Raw genomic sequence first — 21,000 nt, 5'->3', positions numbered from 1 at the left:
CACCACACCCACCACAACCCCCACTATCACCACCACACCCACCACAACCCCCACTATCACCACCACACCCACCACAGCCCCCACTATCACCACCACACCCACCACAACCCCCACTATCACCACCACACCCACCACAGCCCCCACTATCACCACCACACCCACCACAACCCCCACTATCACCACCACACCCACCACAACCCCCACTACCACTGCCCCCTTCCTTGTTTGTTTTGGTTCCTGAAGATCTGATGGCCTTCTGCCCTCAACTGTTTTTACAGTATTTTACCACAGTTAATTAAAATTCCCATAATGCATTTCAGAAAAAAATACGATATCTTTTGTTAAAGATACATGTACATCTTTTCTACCACATGGGTTTTGGTGGTAGATTTATATAGACCATTCTTAATGACACAAGCAAGAGACTGAAGCATGCGTCTCCTTCTGCCAGCTGGGGCCAGATCCCGGGACACACACACACACACACACACACACACACACACACACACACACACACACACACACACACACACACACACACACACACACACACACACACACACACACACAGGATTGTGTGTCCTGTGTGTTTCTGAGGAGGATTGAGACAGATGAGGATTGTAAGACTCTCCAGGATGATGAACAGGTTGCAGAGATGGTCCGAGAAATAGCTGCTAGAGTTCAACACTAACAAGTGTAAGATGATGAAAATGGAGGACAGGAGCTAGGAGACCGAAAGACCAATATACGATGAAAGGAAAGTACCTCCTTATAACGACCACAGAAGACGTGGGAGTGGACATAACACCAAACCTAACTCCAGAGGCTCATATCAATAGAATAACGTCAGCCGCATACTCTGGCAAAAGTCTGAACATCCTTCAGGAACTCGAATAAGGAGGCTTTTATATGACTTTTATATATTTATTTTATATCAGGGAACGCCATCCATAACTTTAAAAGCAGGTATGATAGACAAATAGGCCAGGCGTCATTGTAATAGACAACCAACGGCTAGAAAAGCTGGGTCCAAGAGCTAGAGCTCGATCCTGCAGGCACACATAAGTGAGTTCAGATAGGTGAGCGCGCGCGCACACCAAAACTCTTGACCCCTGAAGGATTCGAACCTGGGAGGCCAGGGTACCATGCCCTCAACAATTTAGTGGTGTAACCACTGTGCCAGAGGTTGTTAAGTGTTGTGAAGTGCTGAGACCAACATGCACCTGACACCGCTCCTGGCATTACTGGGCTTCCACTCTTGCAGGGTCAAGAGATCTCGCTTGTATATCGGCTTGGGGACCATTCAAGCGTTACGCATGTTGTATATGTACTCGCCTAGTTACACCTGGTTACACCTAGTTACATGACGTTACACCTTGTCCAGTTTGTTTGTGTGCTTCTTATGATTTGGGCACCATACAACTGCTGCATATTCCAATTTTGGTCTCAGAAAAGTCATGAACAGTGTCTTTTGTATTTCACCATCCATATAATTAAAAGCAAGTCTGAAGCTGGAAAGCGACACATTCGCTCCTCTCACAATGTTCTTTATGTGTTCCTCTGGCGACAGCTCACTATCCAACCCCCCCCCTCCCCCCAGGTCTCCTTCTTTATTAGAGTTCTGTAATTCCTTTCCACATAATTTGTAAATTGTGTGTGGTCTGTTTTCTCCGATTCTACATTCCATAACATGGCATTTATTCACATTAAATTCCATTTGCCAGTTAACGCTCCAAGCACTTACTTTATCTAGATCAATTTGAAGGGCATTACAATGGTCTGCGTCTCCTGTCTTCCCCAGTATCTTAGCATCATCCACAAACATGTTCATATTATTCTGTGTTCCTTCTGGTAGATCGTTTGTGTAGACGATGAACATTACTGGTGCAAGAACTGAACCCTGTGGTACTCCGCTAGTAACACTTCTCCAGTCAGACACATTGTCCCTCATGTGTGTCAGAAATATTTTTCATCCATGTCAGCAGTCTCCCTGTCCCCCCTCCAGTATGTTCCACTTTCCTGAACAACTTCTTCTGTGTGTTCTCACCTATTTGTACTCGCCTATTTGTGCTTGCGGGGGTTAAGCTTTGGCTCTTTGGTCCCGCCTCTCAACCGTCAATCAACTGGTGTACAGGTTCCTGAGTGTATTTGTGTGTGTGTGTGTGTCTAGGGGTAACTATTTTCTTACTCTCGGGATTAAGATGAACAAATCATGTTACCGAAACTCATGGTAATGTAACTTTAGTAATTATTGAAGGGTTTATATTCTACAACGTCTCGTTCCTCTCTGGAACAGCTTCAGATAAGGAACGAATATACAAGGTGCCAATTTAGATTTAATACACATGCGAAAGAGAATATTAATAAATAAAAGGACTGTATTACATTGTTAGCGAGATACTCTTTGTACAGGACATTGTTAGCGAGATACTTTTTCCCACTTCATTTATTACTTAATTATTTTATTTTAGAAGTCGTCTCCGTCACTATATATATACACACACACAGAGGACTTGTGTTAGTGAATATGCCGTCAAGTCTGGCCCCGTGTCTTAAGACAGTCTTAATCCGGGCCAGACTTTACCGAATTCGCAGTTGTAAGGCGTCCCGTCACGGCAGTACATCAGTGATAGCATCTTGGGCACGCCACTCGATGCCTTGGGCACGCTTCTTGCATACTCCCGGAGGAGGGGGGGGGGTTAATGGTGGGGGGGTGGTGGGTAGGGCAGACCACGACGTGGGTGGGGATTTATATGCAGGCAGTGTGGGGGAGGGGGAGGTGGCCAGAGGAATGGGGGGGCAGGGAGGAGTAGAGGGGAGAGGGTTAGAGGAAGAGAGAGAGAGAAGGAAGGCGGGAAAGTCCGCGTCAGTATCAAGAGGCGTCGAGAGGGACAAATATAGAGGAAATATAGAGGCAAAAGTCTGAGCCCTTATGATGGGGGGGGGGGAGAAAAGAGGAGAGGCAGGGAGAGGAGAGGAGAGAAGAGGACAAGAAGAGAGAAGAGTAGGTAAGAGGCCAGAGGAAGTATTGTACTCACCTAGTTGTGTTTGCGGGGGTTGAGCTCTGGCTCTTTGGTCCCGCATTGTGTGTGTGGGGGCAAGAGAGCTGGAAACTGTCAACAGAGAGATCTGTGCTTGTACCAGCTGTCACCATAACTGTCTGTCTGTCTCTCTCTACTGGCCCAGATGTGTTTGTAGCCTCGTGTTGCAGATCATGTGTCTTAATTTGTCAGATTTTTTTTTATATTTTTTCCGAACCATTCTGCGTATTGGTGTGTGTGTGTGTGTGTGTGTGTGTGTGTGTGTGTGGTGGGAGGGTGGTGTCCATAGGTGCGTATAATTCGCGTGCGTGCGTTTGTGTGTGTGTTTGGTGGGAGGGGGGTGCGGGGGGGGGGGGAGGGTACAGCGGAAACTGTCCATCAAAGCAGCCGTGTTTATGCTGTATCCCCCCTCTACCCCCACGACAGCCCCCCTCTACCCCACGACACCCCCTCTTCCCCCCACAACACCCCCCCCCCCGTGTGAGTTGGGGACTTGGTGTGTATAGGTGTGGGAAGAGTGTGTTAAGGGAGAGGAAGATACATTTTGTAGCATTATGGTACACAGGCAATGAGAGGTCAGGGCAACCTCCATGAGGTCGACTCCTTCCTTTAGTATCCAAGGGGAAGTGAATCAGTGATTCATGATTCACCTTGATGGTGAATCATGAATCACTGAGAATCCGAATGTGTGTTGGATCTGAATGTTCTCCTGCCTCACTCGCTCCATTATTTAGCTTGAGACAATGACCCAGGATGATGTACAACACTTGTAAGCTGTAATGTACACGTGAGCCAATCCCATCACCAGTATTGACCTCTAAACATTGTCACCCGCCAGCGTGTGACTTCCTGCCACCAGCGCCATCTACTGAGGTGTGACTCTTAATATCTACACCTGCCCCACCCACATGGCATTACATGGGGGAGAGGGTGGTCACTACAGGCTCCGGCGCCACGGTGCCGTAGCTTGTAGTGTCCCTGGCCAGTCGTGTCCCCAGAAACATTAGTGTTGTCACGGCAGCTTGACATGTTTTGCTGGAGACATGGAGATCTGACGTCATCCTTATAAACGCACTAATGGTCAGCTGATTGAGCTGCAGAAGAAACAGACCCCACCCCCCACCACACACATGTAATACCGTACGGTATTACATGGGCGCTGGTGGCTGAGTGGACACCACGCTGGATACGTAATCGTGTGGTCTGGGGTTTGATTCCCGGTACCGGCGGAAACCAAATTAGACAGAGTGTCTCACCCTGATGCCCCTGTTACGTAGCAGTAAATAGGCACGTGAGTTACAGGAGGCAGCCCGTAACAGTTGTAACTCTAGGGTACCTATTTACTGCTAGGTAACAGGGTGAAAAACTTTGGGTATTTTTGTTTCCGCCGGCGCCGGGAATCGAACCCCGGACCACAAAACTACGTATCCAGCGTGCTGTCCACTCAGCCACCAGCGCCCATATAATACGTGCGTGTGTGCGCGCGTGCGAGTAAAAAAAATAGTAACAGTTGATTGACAGCTGAGAGGCGGGCCGAAAGAGCAGAGCTCAACCCCCGCAAGCACAACTAGGTGAACACACACACACACAGACGTGCATAGACTCGATAGATTCACATGTATAACCAACGAATATTTCTAAACCATAAAACAAAAGCATTCACATTGTGTTACTGAGGTAAACACTATCAACAAAGAGTGCAGTGTGTGTGTGAACCCGAGGTGAGACGGGTGCGTTCTTGTAGCTCCGCTTATATGAGACATATTAGCCTAGGAATCCTTGAGAATCCGGACTAGATAGTTCATGTCTGACACCTTGGGCAACGAGGAGCCTATAATGCTCGGGTCTTGATAATCCTGGCCCACGTCTCTCCTCACGAAACCTGTACATCATGCATCCATCATGGCGACTTAGGCTGTATTTATTAAAGAGTTTACGACCTTGTAACCTTCACAACCCAAGGATGTTGTTGTTGTTACTGACAACCTGGTAGCGCTCTAGAGCTCATAAAGTGTTTAATAAATGACAACTAAACCGCCGTGATTGAGAGAAGATGTACAGGTTTACGTAAGTGAACACGTAAGTGCTTGACGAGTCCTAAAGAGAGGCGGCACTGCGCATGCGTCAACTGCACTGCGCATGCGTCGACTGCGCCAACGAATCGTATCCCGGACCAAGATTGAAAACTTAGACATCGTAGTCACGGAATTTCCCGCGCGTTGGTGTCTGAGAAAAGTTGCCTGATAAACGGGTTCTTATATGTCCAATTAAGGCAAGAATTCAACATATCTCCTGACCTACACAGATGCGTTCTTGTGTCTCTAATTAGGGAAAGATTTAGTGCAGGAATCCCTGAGAATCCGGATCCAGTGGAAGCCGTTCGTGCGCTTGTCTGTAGTTCTTTGTGTTTAATAAACATTACCATCTGGCTTGTGATTCTTGAGGATAGTTTACATAACTGGGAGGAATCCAGTTATATTTTGACCTGGATATTTTATATTTTACCCTTATATTTTTACCCTTAGTACTTATATACTTACCCTTAGTAAGGGTAGTTAGCTTATATTTTACCCTTAGTACTTAGGCTTAGTCAGCTACACAGAAATTACGCTAACGTGATGTATCAATGAAGAAATCAACTGGAACAATGAGGTGACTGGAACAAGCAACTAAGAAACTTCCAGCCACGACCTTACCCCTGTACCACGACTTGTCAATGTTATAGAACCTGGGGTTCCAGTGAACCTACAGGAAGTCTGGAGGCTTCTACTGTAGCCAGTTCAAGTTTGACATATCTGCACCCCAGCACCATGCGTCTACCCCAGCACCCCAGCACTCTGGTGTAGGTAAAGGAGTCCAGCAAGTGACTGTACGGCAACTCAGATCCACAAAGAAATCCCACGTGATCGCTGGTTCGAGTGACGTTGTTAATACCGACGATTAGCAGCCAGTCAGGTCATGACTCCCTGCATGGACTTGTTGCCCTTCTGGGAGGTGTTGTGGCGGTGCCTGGCCCTCTCTCTCTCTGTCTCTCTCTCTCTCTCTCTCTCTCTCTCTCTCTCTCTCTCTCTCTCTCTCTCTCTCTCTCTCTCTCTCTCTCTCTCTTTCTTCCCTTCCTTTCTCCCTATTTCTCTCCCTCTCATCCCCCTCTCTCTCAATATGCAAACATAAACAAACCACAACGTTACTTTTACCATTGTTACTGTCATTCAGCTGTTTAACAACGTTGTTACATGACCACAACTGTTTATGTTCGCCCATTAAGAGCTGGGTTATATTTATGATGGTAGTGATCACGTCACTTATAACTGCTAGTATGAGGTTCTGTCGATCTTGCAGGAGTTTTCAATTCCTTGAAGAAGAGACTTTGTATCACAAAATATTAGTCCTCTTCCTGTGTTAATTAACACCGGATCTTTTGTCAGTTGGTTTTGTGCAACCCTGAATGTTCTGGTAGTTGTAGTGCCGCTAGTTTGTGTGCTTGATCACCACACACACACACACACACACACACACACACACACACACACACACACACACACACACACACACACACACACACACAGCACTACCATCCCCTAACCTTAACCACCACCAACACGGCCGCCTGTTCATACCTGCACAAAGATTATATTCCTCAAGAGATACCATTACTGCTCCCCGTTACCTTATACGTGTGTGTGTGTGTGTGTGTGTGTGTGTGTGTGTGTGTGTGTGTGTGTGTGTGTGTGTGTGTGTGTGTGTGTGTGTGTGTACTCGCCTATTTGTACCTGAGGGATTGAGCACTTTTCTAGCCGTTGGTTGTCTAATGCAATGACCCCTGGATTATTTCCCTGTCATACAAGCTTTTAAAGTTATGAATGATGTTAGCCTCTACTCTGCTCCTTTAGGTCAGTCCATTTACTCACTTCCCTCACACTAAAAGAAAACTTCCTAGCATCTCTGTGACACATCTGAGTCTCAAGCTTCCATCCGTGTCTACTTGTTCTATTGATATTCATTGTAAACATTTCCTCTGTTTCCACCATGTCAATCCCTCTTAAGTATTTCATACGTCTGTATCATGTCCCCCCTCTCATCCTTTCTAACGTGGTCAGGTTTAGTTCCTTCAGTCTGTCTTCGTACCTCATCCCTCACAGCTCTGGGACGAGTCTCGTTGTAAACTTCTGCACCTTTTCGAGCTTTCTTTTGTGTTTTTAAGATCGGGGCTCCACGATGGGGCGGCATACTCTAAGACTGGCCTCATATAGGCGGTATACAGTGATCTAAAAGATTCCTTATTCAAGTTTCTGAACTTTTCCTAACGTCCTAACTTTTCCTTCAGTTAGTTTTGGTGTTATGTCCACTCCCAGGTCTCTCTCTCTAGACGTTATAGGGAGGTAGTTTCCCTTCATCGTGTACTGGCCTTTCGGTCTCCTGCCTCCTGATCCCGTTTCCATCACCTTACACTTGCTGGTGTTGAACTCTAGCAACCATTTCTCGGACCAGCTCTGCAACCCGTTAGTCATCCTGGAGAATCTTACAATCCTCATCTGTCTCAATCCTCCTCATTAGTTTTGCATCATCTGCAAACATCGAGGAGGGAGTAGAAGAACTCCCAGAACCCCATCAACCAGGTATCAACCAGGTATCGACATATAAGACTCAACTCCTGCAGTCAAGTCATTTACAGAAATTTGGAATGGTATGGGACCCAGCACCGATCCTTGAGGCACCTCGCTTGTTGCTCTCCGTCATTCCGACTCCTCACTGTAACTCTGACACCTGTCACAGTGTGATAGATGAGAACATGGGGTAATTCCTTACCCATGTTAATGTGTTTGTCTACTCCCGGCTGCCTCTCATGTTTGTATAGTAGCCTTCTGTGTGGTACTGTATCAAAGGTTTTTTGGCAGTCCAGAAATAGCAGTCCAGTCTGCCCCATCCTTCTGTCTTGCTTTATTTTCGTTACCTTAGGACGCCTGCCAGCTTAGTGGACAGCGCTTCGGATTCGTAGTCCTGAGGTTCCGGGTTCGATCCCCGGTGGAGGCGGAGACAAATGAGAAAAAAGTTTTTTTTTCACTCTGATGCCCTGTTACCTAACAGTAAATGGGTACCTGGGAGTTAGACAGCTGCTACGGGCTGCTTGCTTCCTGGATGTGTGTAACAGAAAGGAGGCCTGGTCGAGGACCGGGCCGCGGGGACGCTAAGCCCCGAGATCATCTCAAGATAACCTCAAGAAGATAACGCCCCCCCCCCACCCCCTCATCCCCTGCACCAGAGGCTGACCACAAACAAGTGACGTGACTGATGAGCTTAAATCATTACTACTCTAAATATTTATATTTAATCATCTTGTATGTGGTGTTAACAGATTATTTAATCTGGTGCGAGTGTGTGTGTGTGGGGAGCTGTGTGTGCTTCCCTGAGGACCTCTAGTGTGTCCTGCCTCTATGGTGGTGTAGCTGCTGCTTCACGTGTTGCTCCCTCCACCACCACCACCACCACCACCACCACCACCACCACCTCCACCACCACTACCACCACCACCACCACCACCACCACCACCACCACCTCCACCTCCACCTCCACCACCACCACCACCACCACTACCACCACCACCACCACCACCACCACCACCACCACCACCACCACCACCACTAGTACAACTGCCAATACTTTTTTTTACTACCACTATTACCGCGATTACTACTACAACTACTTTAAATACCACGCCTACCACCACCTCATCTATCACTACCACCACTATCAGTAACTCGAAAAATCACATTACAGAACCAACAATAGGAAGTGTAGGTGATCCACTGGCAACATTAAACCTTGTCTTTACACACACACAAATGAGACCGATATTGAAAATACAAAGAAATGCATCAAGTGCTTCTTGGCGCTTGAGGCCACTTGTTAGACCAAGAAACACATTGAGGAAGATGAGAAACTAGAGGTGGGGACTAGAGGGACCTGAGGGGCTGAGTGTAGAGGGACCTGAGGGGCTGAGTGTAGAGGGACCTGAGGGGCTGAGTGTAGAGGGACCTGAGGGGCTGAGTGTAGAGGGACCTGAGGGGCTGAGTGTAGAGGGACCTGAGGGGCTGAGTGTAGAGGGACCTGAGGGGCTGAGTGTAGAGGGACCTGAGGGGCTGAGTGTAGACCTGTGAAGAACATAAGAACATAAGAATCAAGGCAACAGCAGAAGGCCTATTGGCCCACACCTGACACCTCCTATTTACATCCACCCAAAATCATTCAAGTTTATATAATGTCTAGCCTGCGCTTGAAACATCACGGGCTCACTAGATTAGTACCAGGTATATTACGAGCTCAAGTGGAAGGTACTGAGAGTAGCATTTGTTGAATAGTGAACACATGTTGAACAGACCACACACTAGAAAATGAAGGGACGACGACATTTCGGTCCTTCCTGGACCATTCTCAAGTCGATTGTCTGCGAGTGAATTAAGTGAAGAGATGACGGTGTGCGCGCCTGAGAGCGGCTCGAACGGTCGTCACGAAAGATGTACCGCGTGTAAGTGTACCATCATTACTGAACACACGGAATCATTAATGGCCCTGAAGCAGTCATATTACCAAGTCATTAGCGATATATATATTTAATTTAGCAGTGTTTAATCAACGCATTATTATTTTTTAATAATGCATTGATTATACATCAGTGGTTTGTTTTAGTATATGTAAGAGAATGGTTTAGCAGTGTGTAGAGGCGAAGTGTGTGAGTGAGGCAGACACACGCTTGTGGTGGGGCCCACAAGCTTGTGGTGGGGCCCACAAGCTTGTGGGATAACAGCATAGAAGAGCAGGAGGCGTAGAGACGAGCATAGAGAGTAAAACAGATGTAAACAGAGAGGGAGGGAGAGAGAGAGAGAGAGGTCCAGAATCAGATGAGAAACAGGATGCAAGAACACAAGAGGAGTGAGACACGCGTAGACTGTGTTGTGAAGCAAGGTGGCCTTGTTTTGTTCCTGTCCTTGGTGTGGCCACACCACATCCCGCTCCGGCCACATCCTCTTCCTCTTCTCCATAAACGATGGTTTTCATGAGCTGATGCTCAATTTAATTTTCTTTATTATGTACCCCATACCTCTCCCGTGGGCGGTGGTGAAAAGGGTCACAGAGGCACATAAGGAGTTCAGGAACTGAACCATAGTTCATTTAGCTAATGTTACAAACGTTACAGAAGTACTTGTAGCCGAGCCTAAGCCTAGCAAGGGTAACATCTACAAGTCTGCTAACAGTATTGGATGACCTATAGACGTGCGGTACTTCCTGCATAATAGAATGATGATAGATGGAGGAATTGGGGTGAATTGTCGTGTACCTGGCCAGGCTCTGGGTGTGGCTGTTGTGTACCTGGCCAGGCTCTGGGTGTGGCTGTTGTTGTGTACCTGGCCAGGCTCTGGGTGTGGCTGTTGTGTACCTGGCCAGGCTCTGGGTGTGGCTGTTGTGTACCTGGCCAGGCTCTGGGTGTGGCTGTTGTTGTGTACCTGGCCAGGCTCTGGGTGTGGCTGTTGTGTACCTGGCCAGGCTCTGGGTGTGGCTGTTGTGTACCTGGCCAGGCTCTGGGTGTGGCTGTTGTGTACCTGGCCAGGCTCTGGGTGTGGCTGTTGTGTACCTGGCCAGGCTCTGGGTGTGGCTGTTGTGTACCTGGCCAGGCTCTGGGTGTGGCTGTTGTGTACCTGGCCAGGCTCTGGGTGTGGCTGTCGTATACCTGGCCAGGCTCTGGGTGTGGCTGCTGTTGTGTACCTGGCCAGGCTCTGGGTGTGGCTGTCGTATACCTGGCCAGGCTTTGGGTGTGGCTGCTGTTGTGTACCTGGCCAGGCTCTGGGTGTGGCTGTTGTGTACCTGGCCAGGCTCTGGGTGTGGCTAGGGAGCTATGCTCGTCACAACATCTCCAAGACCCCATAATTAACATTTATTCTTTATTGATTTATTTCATGTATTGCTCTCAGATATCCCCATCCTCTCCTCCTTCACTCCTATCCCACCCCACGCCCCACGTCCCACGCCCCACCCTACGCCCCACCCCACGCCCCACCCCACGCCCATGTTGACCTACCCTGCGTCTGGTTTCCGAGTCACTGATAAATATAGCCGACCTTGTGCCACTGATGTTTACGTAAATATTATTTTGACAATCTAATTCCTCGTACATTTATATATATATATATATATATATATATATATATATATATATATATATATATATATATATATATATATATATATATATATATATATATATAATATAATTTGTGGGTAGAAGGTTTATAAACGGGAAATAAGTCCTAAGTGATAGTTATGATGGACGTTTCCATGTAAACTTTCATCATAATTTAGTCCTGATTTAAGTTTTTTTAATACAGACACAAGTTGTTAAAATATCTCAAGTATCATAGTGAAGAAAGACTTGTCTTGGTAAGTAAAGTAGTTGAAGAATCACAGAATGAATTAAAAAATCAAATTTTTGGTTAAAATATTAACAAAATAGAATTACAATAAAGCCTATGAATAAAGATGGTGCAGGGAACTACCACTATGAGGTCGCCTTCCTGGAGAAGGTCCTGGTGGGGGGGGGGGGGGGGTCACCAATGTGGGTCACATAATCAGGATTTTATATATAACGATAAATACGATATAAACACAAAAATTGACGTGCCGCCGGCTTACTGTCCCTGTCGAGGCCTATAGAGAGAGTGCCCTCGGGTAAATAGATATTGTTCATACAGGTGGAACAATGAGCTGACAGGTGTTGCCCTCTTCTGTTCAGGGCTAGAGAAGGGTTCAGGGGGAACAGGTTTGGCCAGTTAGTATAGGCCTACACTTGTGAGGAGGCCTACTTGCATAACATTGATTGCCATTACCTTTTTTTATATAAATCATTGTAGTTCTTTATTCTGTTCTGTTTGCTACTTTTATGTACATCATATGCATTGCATGCAGCTGTACAGTATTTAGCAGTGATTACTAAAGTGGTTAACGAGCAGTTTGAGCCGAGGCCTTCTGTTGACCTCTGACCTCGGAATGTTAGCAGCTTCACCTGGTCCTGATTGTATATATTTAAGAGCATCAGTGATATTTTTGACCAGGGAGGGGGGGGGGGGTGAAGGTGGAGAGTAAGAGACGGGGCGAGAGGGAGCTATGGACGGATGCTGTGTCCGCTCACAGGATGAGTGGCGCTGCCCAATAAACTCGACTCTCGGGGCAAAATTAAAAATGTAAAAGAAAAGTCAGGAGAGTGCCATCCCCTGGACTGTAGTGAAGAGGCACTGACGTGATGCTTTGGCACTGTTGGTCTCAAGGTTGGGGTGCCAGCACGCCCTAACCCCTGCCACCCTAATATGGCACCTCGCCCTCCACTGCCATACTGGGCTGGTGGGGCGGTGGAGGGCTGGTTAGAAGACACTATAGGCTAGGTGACATACTATAGGGTTGGTGACACACTGTAGGCTAGGTGACGTTGTACGCTTGGTGACACACGGTACACCAGGTGACACTGTAGTCACCTGGGTGACCGACCACACCGCCTGACATGTCGTTGTCCCAGCAAATGTTTAAATGTTTAGACGTGTATTTGTACCATGAGGCCGTGTTGTCCTGGCGCGCGCGTCGAGGCCCTGCCAGCAGGCCACGTCCCACCCCACTAGTCCCTCTAATCTGATTTATACACGCATGTTTATTTTATTTTTTTCACCTGTGAGCCTGTGTAGCGGCCGCTTTATTTGTTGTTGATTATATTCTCCAGACTACAGTGGTCGTGGAGCAGGTGGTGAGTGTGTGTGTGGGGGGGGGGTGGTGCCGGAGATCCTGGTGGCTCCCCCAAGGTCGAGGTCCAGTGAGGCCCTGGGTGCTGCTCCTTGTGGGGGGGGGGCGATGATGGGTGGGAAGGAGCAGTAGGCAGAAGGCAGCAGTAGCGTCACCTCCCTGCCAGGAGGGTCCATGTAACATTATAACAAATGTCAAACACAGACGAAGCGGTTATCTGTTATTTTCTGTAGACACAGAAAATAGATAAATAAACACAATAAACTACCACTCAGAGAATGAGTATGGGGTGCATAATAAACTAGCCGCTTCCGGTAGCAACATAAGTCAATGAGCGAGTGAGGACGCTGGCACCGTGCAGTTGCTGCTGACATGACAACCTCAACCATTATGGCGGGAAGAGTGGTGTGCGAGGGAGAGACTCTATACCAGTTGAGAAGTGGTCTTGGCTACAAGGACCGCCCAGCTAAGGAACGGAGTCTTGGCTACGAGAGGTGTACACCACCTACACTGTTACCTGAGAGACTGGACCCATCTAAGACAAGTTAGAAATTCGAATACAATAATCAATCCAACATTTAATTAGGAAAACACATTTAATTATTGAATTAGGAAGTGTTCGTAAATTGTAATCCAGGTGTGTTTGACGATGTGTTTACTCGAGTTCCAGGTGTGTTTGGGTACAAGTGACAGGATGAACAACCCAACGGGTGTTCTTGCTACAGGGTTGGGAAGTGGGTGAAGGGAGTATATGATGAGATTATTATTAACATCTTTATTGACAAAATTAATTACAATTTTGCCTAATCTGAGGATTTCAATTAAGTCTTATTAAAGTGAGGATAATGCTGGTATTCACTGTCACGCAGGACAGGGTCGTACACAAGACAATAGGTCTAAAGTGGCATATATATATATATATATATATATATATATATATATATATATATATATATATATATATATTTATATATATATTTATATATATATATATATATATATATATATATATATATATATATATATATATATATTTATATATATATTTATATATATATATATATATATATATATATATATAATATATATATATATATCATGGTTACAATCAATGTTTTAATGTATGAATATGTGAAAACAACTTTCTATTGTGCACTGCCACACAAGGGTAGGGATGGGTTCATAAGTGATGCAGTTTGGAAGTAATTTAAATAAAATTCTTCATTCTTTAAAATAGACAAGCAAATTTTGGATAAATTGTTAGGATGTCGTCCAGAACACCCGAGTCAATGAAATAGTTACACAGTTGGTGATATAATAGGCCAGGAGATCTAAAATCTTTTACGGTTTCACATTCAACAATATAGTGTTTTAGTGAATGCATTAGAGGTTTATCACAGAGTTTACAATCTGAATATTCTGGTAGTGGCTCGGCTTCACTAACCTGCCAGATGTGTCTATAGCCAATTCGCGCAATGACTACACCACACTGCCTGGTCCGGATGATATGCATATACTACTCGCAGGGTGAGTCATGCAGCCCAATAAACTCACCCTCGGGGCAAACTGTAAATAAACAAGATCGTGTAGTGAAGAAGGAAACGGAACAAGTTGAGAAGGCGGGACAGGAGGAGGAGGAGTAGGAGGAGTCGGAGGGGTGTGGATGGTCAGACAAGTGGCGGGAGATTGGTCATAAAGTTCCCGTGAGCACCAGACAGTATGCACATGTTGCAACCTGCTCCTGTGTACACCCTCTTGGTGCAAGCCCCCTTCCCTCCTCCTCCTCCTCATTATATTTCACATCACCTCCTCATTTTTCTCATCACAAAATAGAAGATAAGGAAACAAACGAGACAATGAAAAAGATGAGGTTTTCTTCATTTTCGGGAAGACATTAATGGCGGCTGTGTGTGACGCCCACCACACTGTAACCTGGCCCGCCACCCCCACCAGGAATAATAATAATAATAATAATAATAATAATAATAATAATAATAATAATAATAATAATAATAATACAGAAATCATATTAACGTGATAAATCGTGATTAACAATGATGATAATAATCACATTAACGTGGTTATTATCAAGTTAATGTGATTTCTCTGTGTATTGAAGTAGAGAAAGTATCTTGACTTGAGAGTACAGAAGAGAAGAGGTAGTACTGCTGGTTGACAGCCCGAGCACATGGTGGTAACTGTGTGCACCACGGTCAAGCTTCAGTAGATGCCTCGGGATCCTTGTGGGTGCAGTAGCATTCCAGGTTACAATTCTTTTACCCTGTCGTGGTACAGTGGACTAAGGCGAACACAAAGCGCCTGTGTTCGAACCCTCACCATGGCTTCTGTGGATTTGTTCAATAATAATAATGACAAGGATGATGATAATGTTTATCCAAGTAAAAATATTTACAAAGTGAGTTACAAACAGAATGATAGAGGTAGTACATACTATGCTTAAAGTCACTAGTACGCACAGCGTTTCCGGCAAGATGAGCTCTGCCCCTGAGGCTCACGGCGCTGGAGGATCAAGCCATAAAGGTTCTGTCTCGCCTCAGGTCGGGAACACGACATTTCACTCAGCTTAGCTAGGAACAAAAGGGAGAACATAATCCGGGATTGAGTTCGCCCACTCGTCCCTTCTAGCGCCGCCCGGGCTCCCGCACAACACCTGGCGAGCGGCCCTTCATCTATTTGTTCTTCACGGAACTTGGAACTCTAATTCTATTTCCCCAAGCCAGGATCTTGGTAAAGCAGCTGACACTACTGTCAGCTGACTCTTGTCAGCGCCGATGTCAGTCCAGGGCGGGACGAACACCACGTGGTATGTGTAGCTATACCTTGTAGTGGGGGTGGAGGGCGGGGGAAGACAATCGCGGCCCACAATAATACGGTTGAAGGATCGGATCTCAAGATTGTAGCGCCAGAACTGAAGTGGGTGTTGGGGGAACACGGCCGCCGCCCCCTCCCCCTCCCAGGGTAAACACACACGCCAAGGTAAAACATCATCTATCTTTACCTCAAGCAAAATATATTGTAACATGAAGAACACGAAAGCACATGTACTAACATTGCGACCCGCCCTACTGTATAGTACGTCGTATTTTGACATATACCTTTCCCTGAGGCCAAAAACTGATGTACGGAAAATAGAAGCGGCTGGCGAAATTGACGTGGTCCTGTTTTCTACTGGTGGATCCTCGGGTAGGTTAGGTTCCGGCAATTTAGTACGTCAGTTTAATGACGTTGTGAACGTTGTGAATACTGGGTGCATGAGACGTTGTGCATGACCAGCCAGGCACGTAACAATAATGGTATTTTACTAAACCTGGAAAAGTAAAGATTAAGGAGAGAAGAGAATGGAATGGAAGGTAATTTGTAATTTTGTAATTAGAGAAGGTAATTTGTAGAAGGTAATTTGAATTAGAATTTGTAAAAAGAGGGAGCGACACAGCTAACGTCCGACCTGCTCTCAGTTTAGTTACAGAAGCCTGAGCCCTTAGTCTCACCATGAGACTTGTTGCCTGAATGATTAACTGATTGTACTGTAATATTGTTTTAAATTGTACTTAAACTCACTAGTATTCTCGTCTGTTTCAGGTCTTCTGTTAAGGTTTATTAAACATTATATTTTTGAAGCACTACAGCAGACCTGGGAGACGCTGAGATGACCAGCTGATTAAATACCAGTGTTGTGACAACTTAGCCCAAGTTGTGGCCGATATCTCAAGAGAAAGTGTTGTTAAACAACCCGTGTGTGTGATGACCACATAAACAACTACACGTGATGATTGTGTAAACCCAACAGGTGACATAAGACACAAGACACAGGAAGAGAACACCAACAAGAGTGGTGGCCATGATGCCTGAGGGCGGGAAGTGTAGGTGAGACGTAGCCGCCACTAAGAAACAATAAGGGGGTAAGGTTAGCGACACCATGAAAGGCAGGCGGCTAGGAGACCAGCCAGTGTTCGCCTGCAACCTCGTCTGACCCCTCAGCCTCTACAACCACCACCACAGCCTCTACAACCACCACCACAGCCTCTACAACCACCACCACCACCTCTACAACAACCACCACAGCCTTTACAACAACCACCACAGCCTCTACAACCACCACCACAGCCTCTACAACCACCACCGCGGCCACAACAATTAGGAACGAAGTAACATTGTTGAGTGTAGGAAGAAGAATGAGCGGCGGCGATCCGGGAGGCCACAAGTGCCGCTTATGACTGCTTGAGAGACGCAGTCAGAGATGAGAGGTAGAAGAATGCGAGAGATTATAGGCGGTGTGCGGGCGTGGGTGTGGGCGGTGGTGGGGCTAGTCCTACTAGCCCAGACTACACCTACCCACTCACGCATCTTCTGTTTCAATGGCGGCTACTGCGTCTACAACCGCTGCATCTGTCCGGACGGCTTCTACGGCTCGCGCTGCCAGTATGGTAAGTACACCTGTTATCAACACCTGTTGCTCATCATGATAACAATACTCTTATCTGTGTACTCTTTCCTCTGGAGTGTATTCGTCAGGGGCGGAGTGAACAGCTGTCAACTTCAGCAGTAAGGACTACTGAGACTGCAACAAATGTGCTTTTTATACACGTCGGTGTGTTAGTCAAACTTATACCCGTTTCTTGTGTACATCTATGTGTGTGTGTAACCGTTAGTGCGTTAAGATAACTTCGATATTCTTGGTATTGCCTCACTTGCACTCAGGTAGCTCTAATAACTCGATAACCTTTCTCCACTCTTAACACTTGTCAACTCTTCTTGGGTCATACGTACTCGTAACCGAGTGTGTCTTCGAGTAAATCTGACGTATTTAGGTATATTTGTATTTTTTTTAAATGTATGGTGGTCAGGTAGAACATTTCTCTGGCCAGTCAAAAATGGCGCTCACTCTCTAGCGTTAAAGTCACGCGTCGTTCCTCTCCTAGAAGCTCTTGTGGCCAATAAGATCGTCCCGTAACGTCACACTGCAGCGTCCGTACCTGATTGGCTGGACTCTATATCTAGCATCAGTCGATAAGCACACTTAAACTCCAGGCTGTGGATCTCAAGCACGAGAGTTAGTCTATGGAGGCTGTAGGCAGGCCAGGCTCACTAGTTGGAGCAGAGGCTGGGACAGGGCCGTCTTAGGAGCATTGTAGGCCCTGGGTACAGCAATGCCCTCATGCCCCCGACTCCGGTGAGAGGCGCAGCCCGTCCGCTAAAGTTGACGATATTACCGTCAGTTATGTACAAATTATTTGTGCTATATATATTTGAAAATGGGGTTTGAATCCCCAGACTTCCCGTGAGAGGCGGAGTAATGCTCCACTGCCAAGCCACCACCGCCACCACCACCACATTATAGGGCCGGCGTTCCTTTAGCAGAGTCAGACAGCGGCAGCGCTTGAGGCTAAGGGTCGCACCTCTGACTATCTGGGCACTTGAACCTAAGGACCAGATCTCTAAATATCGCCTCCTCTTGAAAGCTCCGTGCCAGCAGACCTTCCAATTATCACTAGGAATACCGTGCTGTTGAGGGCGTTATCGCCTCGGACGACTTTGTCAAGTGCTGCTGCACAGATCTGTGGCTCCACCGGGTGTTGCTCAGGCACCAGGAGGGACAGGATCTGAGGCTAAGGCGGTCATTCTCGTTCTCTCTCAACTATGACAGAATAACATGGCCCAATTATGGGACGCTGGCAACTACAAGAACATCGTTAGAAACCTCAACCACGACTCCTTCAAGGCGTCCTGGTTGCACCTTGTGAAGCATAAAGCCAAAATTAAAAAAGTGCAAAGGTTTGCACCAAGATTGGTGCCGCAGCTAAGTGGGTCAGACTGTCCACCAGTCTGGGTCAGAATGTCCACCTCCTTGTTAAGGAGGACAAGTCAATCCGTTGTACGAGCACATTTAGCAGCAAATTAAGATGTCTCATCTCATTTGCAGTCTTTCTTTTCATTTCTCTTTCTTACTGGACTTCATGCAAAAAAGTGCCTCTCATCAGGTTCCTTTGTGTAACCAACTCCTTCAGCTCTACTATGTATTCAATAATAGCAATGCAGTGGTCACTAGCTTCTAGAAGCTTCTCGTATTCTATTTTGTCAGGATGTATCTCGTGTTGGGAAACACCAAGTCTAGCGTTGTTGGTGGGTCCTCTTCTCTTACTATTGTTGCTTATGTAATATGTTTCCTTTCTAGGTAGTGAGAGGGAGATCGCAGCACGATCTCCTCACCTCACTACATCTTCGGTGAGGAGATCGGGGTAAAACAGGATGTCCAGTGAGGCCCGCCTGAATCAACTATCTTGTCTGGCGGGCATCCCTAGATAGGCGTTGCTTCAAGTGGGCATTGTGAGGGTTGGTACCGTGATGAGTTCCTGGGTGGCCATACAGACCCTTCAGTGGTCACCTGTGTATACCCTCGTGTTACCCCCTGAGGCTGCTTGTATGCTGGTCCCTGCCCTTGTCAGGCTCCATGGTGGGTGGCGGTGCAGGCCAGTGAAGTCCAATTTGTTTATTATTGTTACCTTCTCGACACATCCCGTCTCCAGGTGTGACTCGTGGGCGACCACACCTCCGAGGTGGACTGGCATGAGAGGTCACGTTCTGCTTCTCCATAGCACCGTCTGTACTGTTAAACCCGAGATTTGACAATCGTCTCTCTCATAACTGGAAGAAGAGTTCATAAGGTTGTGGGAAAATGTGCCCCAGACGTTGTGCCCCTCATTCATCTGTCATTGATGTTTTGGATCCAGTGTTTGTCACGAATGAACTCGTTTCCGACTTTTCAGACTAGTAATCACCACCCTCTTATTTTCCTTACTTGTAAGCTCCATATCTTGACCCGTGAACTTTCGTCTCCAGTTTCTCCTATAATGGCCTCGTCTCCCTTTTACAATTGGCGTCCATCTTGCCCATTTATAATTCTAGAGCGGCAGGCTCGGACAGCTTACGTTAAGACGATCATCTTCCTTAGATGCCTTTCAGCATCTGTTGATTATTTATAACCATATTTGAGAGATGACTTGGTCCGGAGGATTGGCTCGAGGCAGTTGTTCCTCCCATTAAGAAACCCAGTAGCCAAGCCACACATGATCAGCGTGAGTCGTGTGTGATCTTGAGAACATTATAATGCATCTTTCCCCTTTCAATTTGGCTTTCATGGGGTGTCGCAGCACGATTGACTTCACGGTAAACTTGAAGGTTTACATTCGTAATGCCTTTACTACAAATACCTTCATTGTAGCCGTTCTGTTTGGCCTGGAAAAGGCTTACGGCAATACCTGGATATAGTGTCTTAGTCCAACTGCATTCCTTTCGCATTTGTGACAATCTGCCCGCTATTTCTTCAAGGCTTCCTCTCTAATCGAACGCTTACAGTGAAACGTGACACTGCTTTCCCTGTCACATTTTAGGGTCCCGGTAGTACAGTCTGGTTCGTCCTCGACGCACAGTCGAGAATTCCGAGTTCGAATCCCGGGCGGGACATAAATGGTTGGGCACATTTTCTTTCACCTAATGCTTCTGGGGGCATTAGGGGCATGGCTAGTGATTTATAAGGGAAGGTAGTGGCGAGGGGCGAAAGAGTGGTGGTGGAGGAGGAGGAAGGAGAAGGTGGGGTTGGAATTGGAAGTGGGGATGGGGGGGATAGGAGGGAGAGGGATGGTGGTGATCGTGAATAGTGGTGAAAAACCAGTAGGAACTTGACTCTAAACTCTAACCACATGGCGCACACGTCTACCCCCCCCCCCTCTCTACCCCCTCCACCTCTCCACTACCCTCATCCCCCCCTCTCCCTTAACTCCCCTGCTACATGAATGTGCTTCTGTAAATAAGTAGGGCACTTAGTCCTAATATTGACCAGGTGATATTCTCAGTGCCCGGGGTGAACACATCACAGTGCCCGGGGTGAACACATCACAGTGCCCGGGGTGAGCACATCACAGTGCCCGGGGTGAGCACATCACAGTGCCCGGGGTGAACACATCCCAGTGCCCGGGGTGAACACATCCCAGTGCCCGGGGTGAACACATCCCAGTGCCCGGGGTGAACACATCCCAGTGCCCGGGGTGAACACATCCCAGTGCCCGGGGTGAACACATCCCAGTGCCCGGGGTGAACACATCCCAGTGCCCGGGGTGAACACATCCCAGTGCCCGGGGTGAACACATCACAGTGCCCGGGGTGA

The 21,000-nt window shown here is 46.9% G+C and overlaps 1 protein-coding gene across 3 annotated transcripts in view; it reads left to right on the top strand.

Annotated features, from left to right (window-relative positions):
- The window catches only part of LOC123753914 (multiple epidermal growth factor-like domains protein 6), a 62,461-nt gene that overhangs the window by 12,332 nt on the left and 29,129 nt on the right, over positions 1-21,000 (top strand). For all 3 annotated transcript variants that reach the window (XM_069306146.1, XM_069306154.1, XM_045735881.2), the window contains exon 2: positions 16,419-17,263. In XM_069306146.1, coding sequence (XP_069162247.1) covers positions 17,077-17,263 — 187 coding nt within the window. In that variant the 5' untranslated portion in view covers positions 16,419-17,076. The remainder of the gene's footprint in view (positions 1-16,418; positions 17,264-21,000) is intronic.

Source organism: Procambarus clarkii, chromosome 6, assembly GCF_040958095.1.
Source record: "Procambarus clarkii isolate CNS0578487 chromosome 6, FALCON_Pclarkii_2.0, whole genome shotgun sequence".
Classification (NCBI taxonomy): domain Eukaryota; kingdom Metazoa; phylum Arthropoda; class Malacostraca; order Decapoda; family Cambaridae; genus Procambarus; species Procambarus clarkii.
The sequence above is the reverse complement of the archived record's forward strand: the minus strand, read 5'-3'. Positions and strand labels throughout refer to the sequence as shown.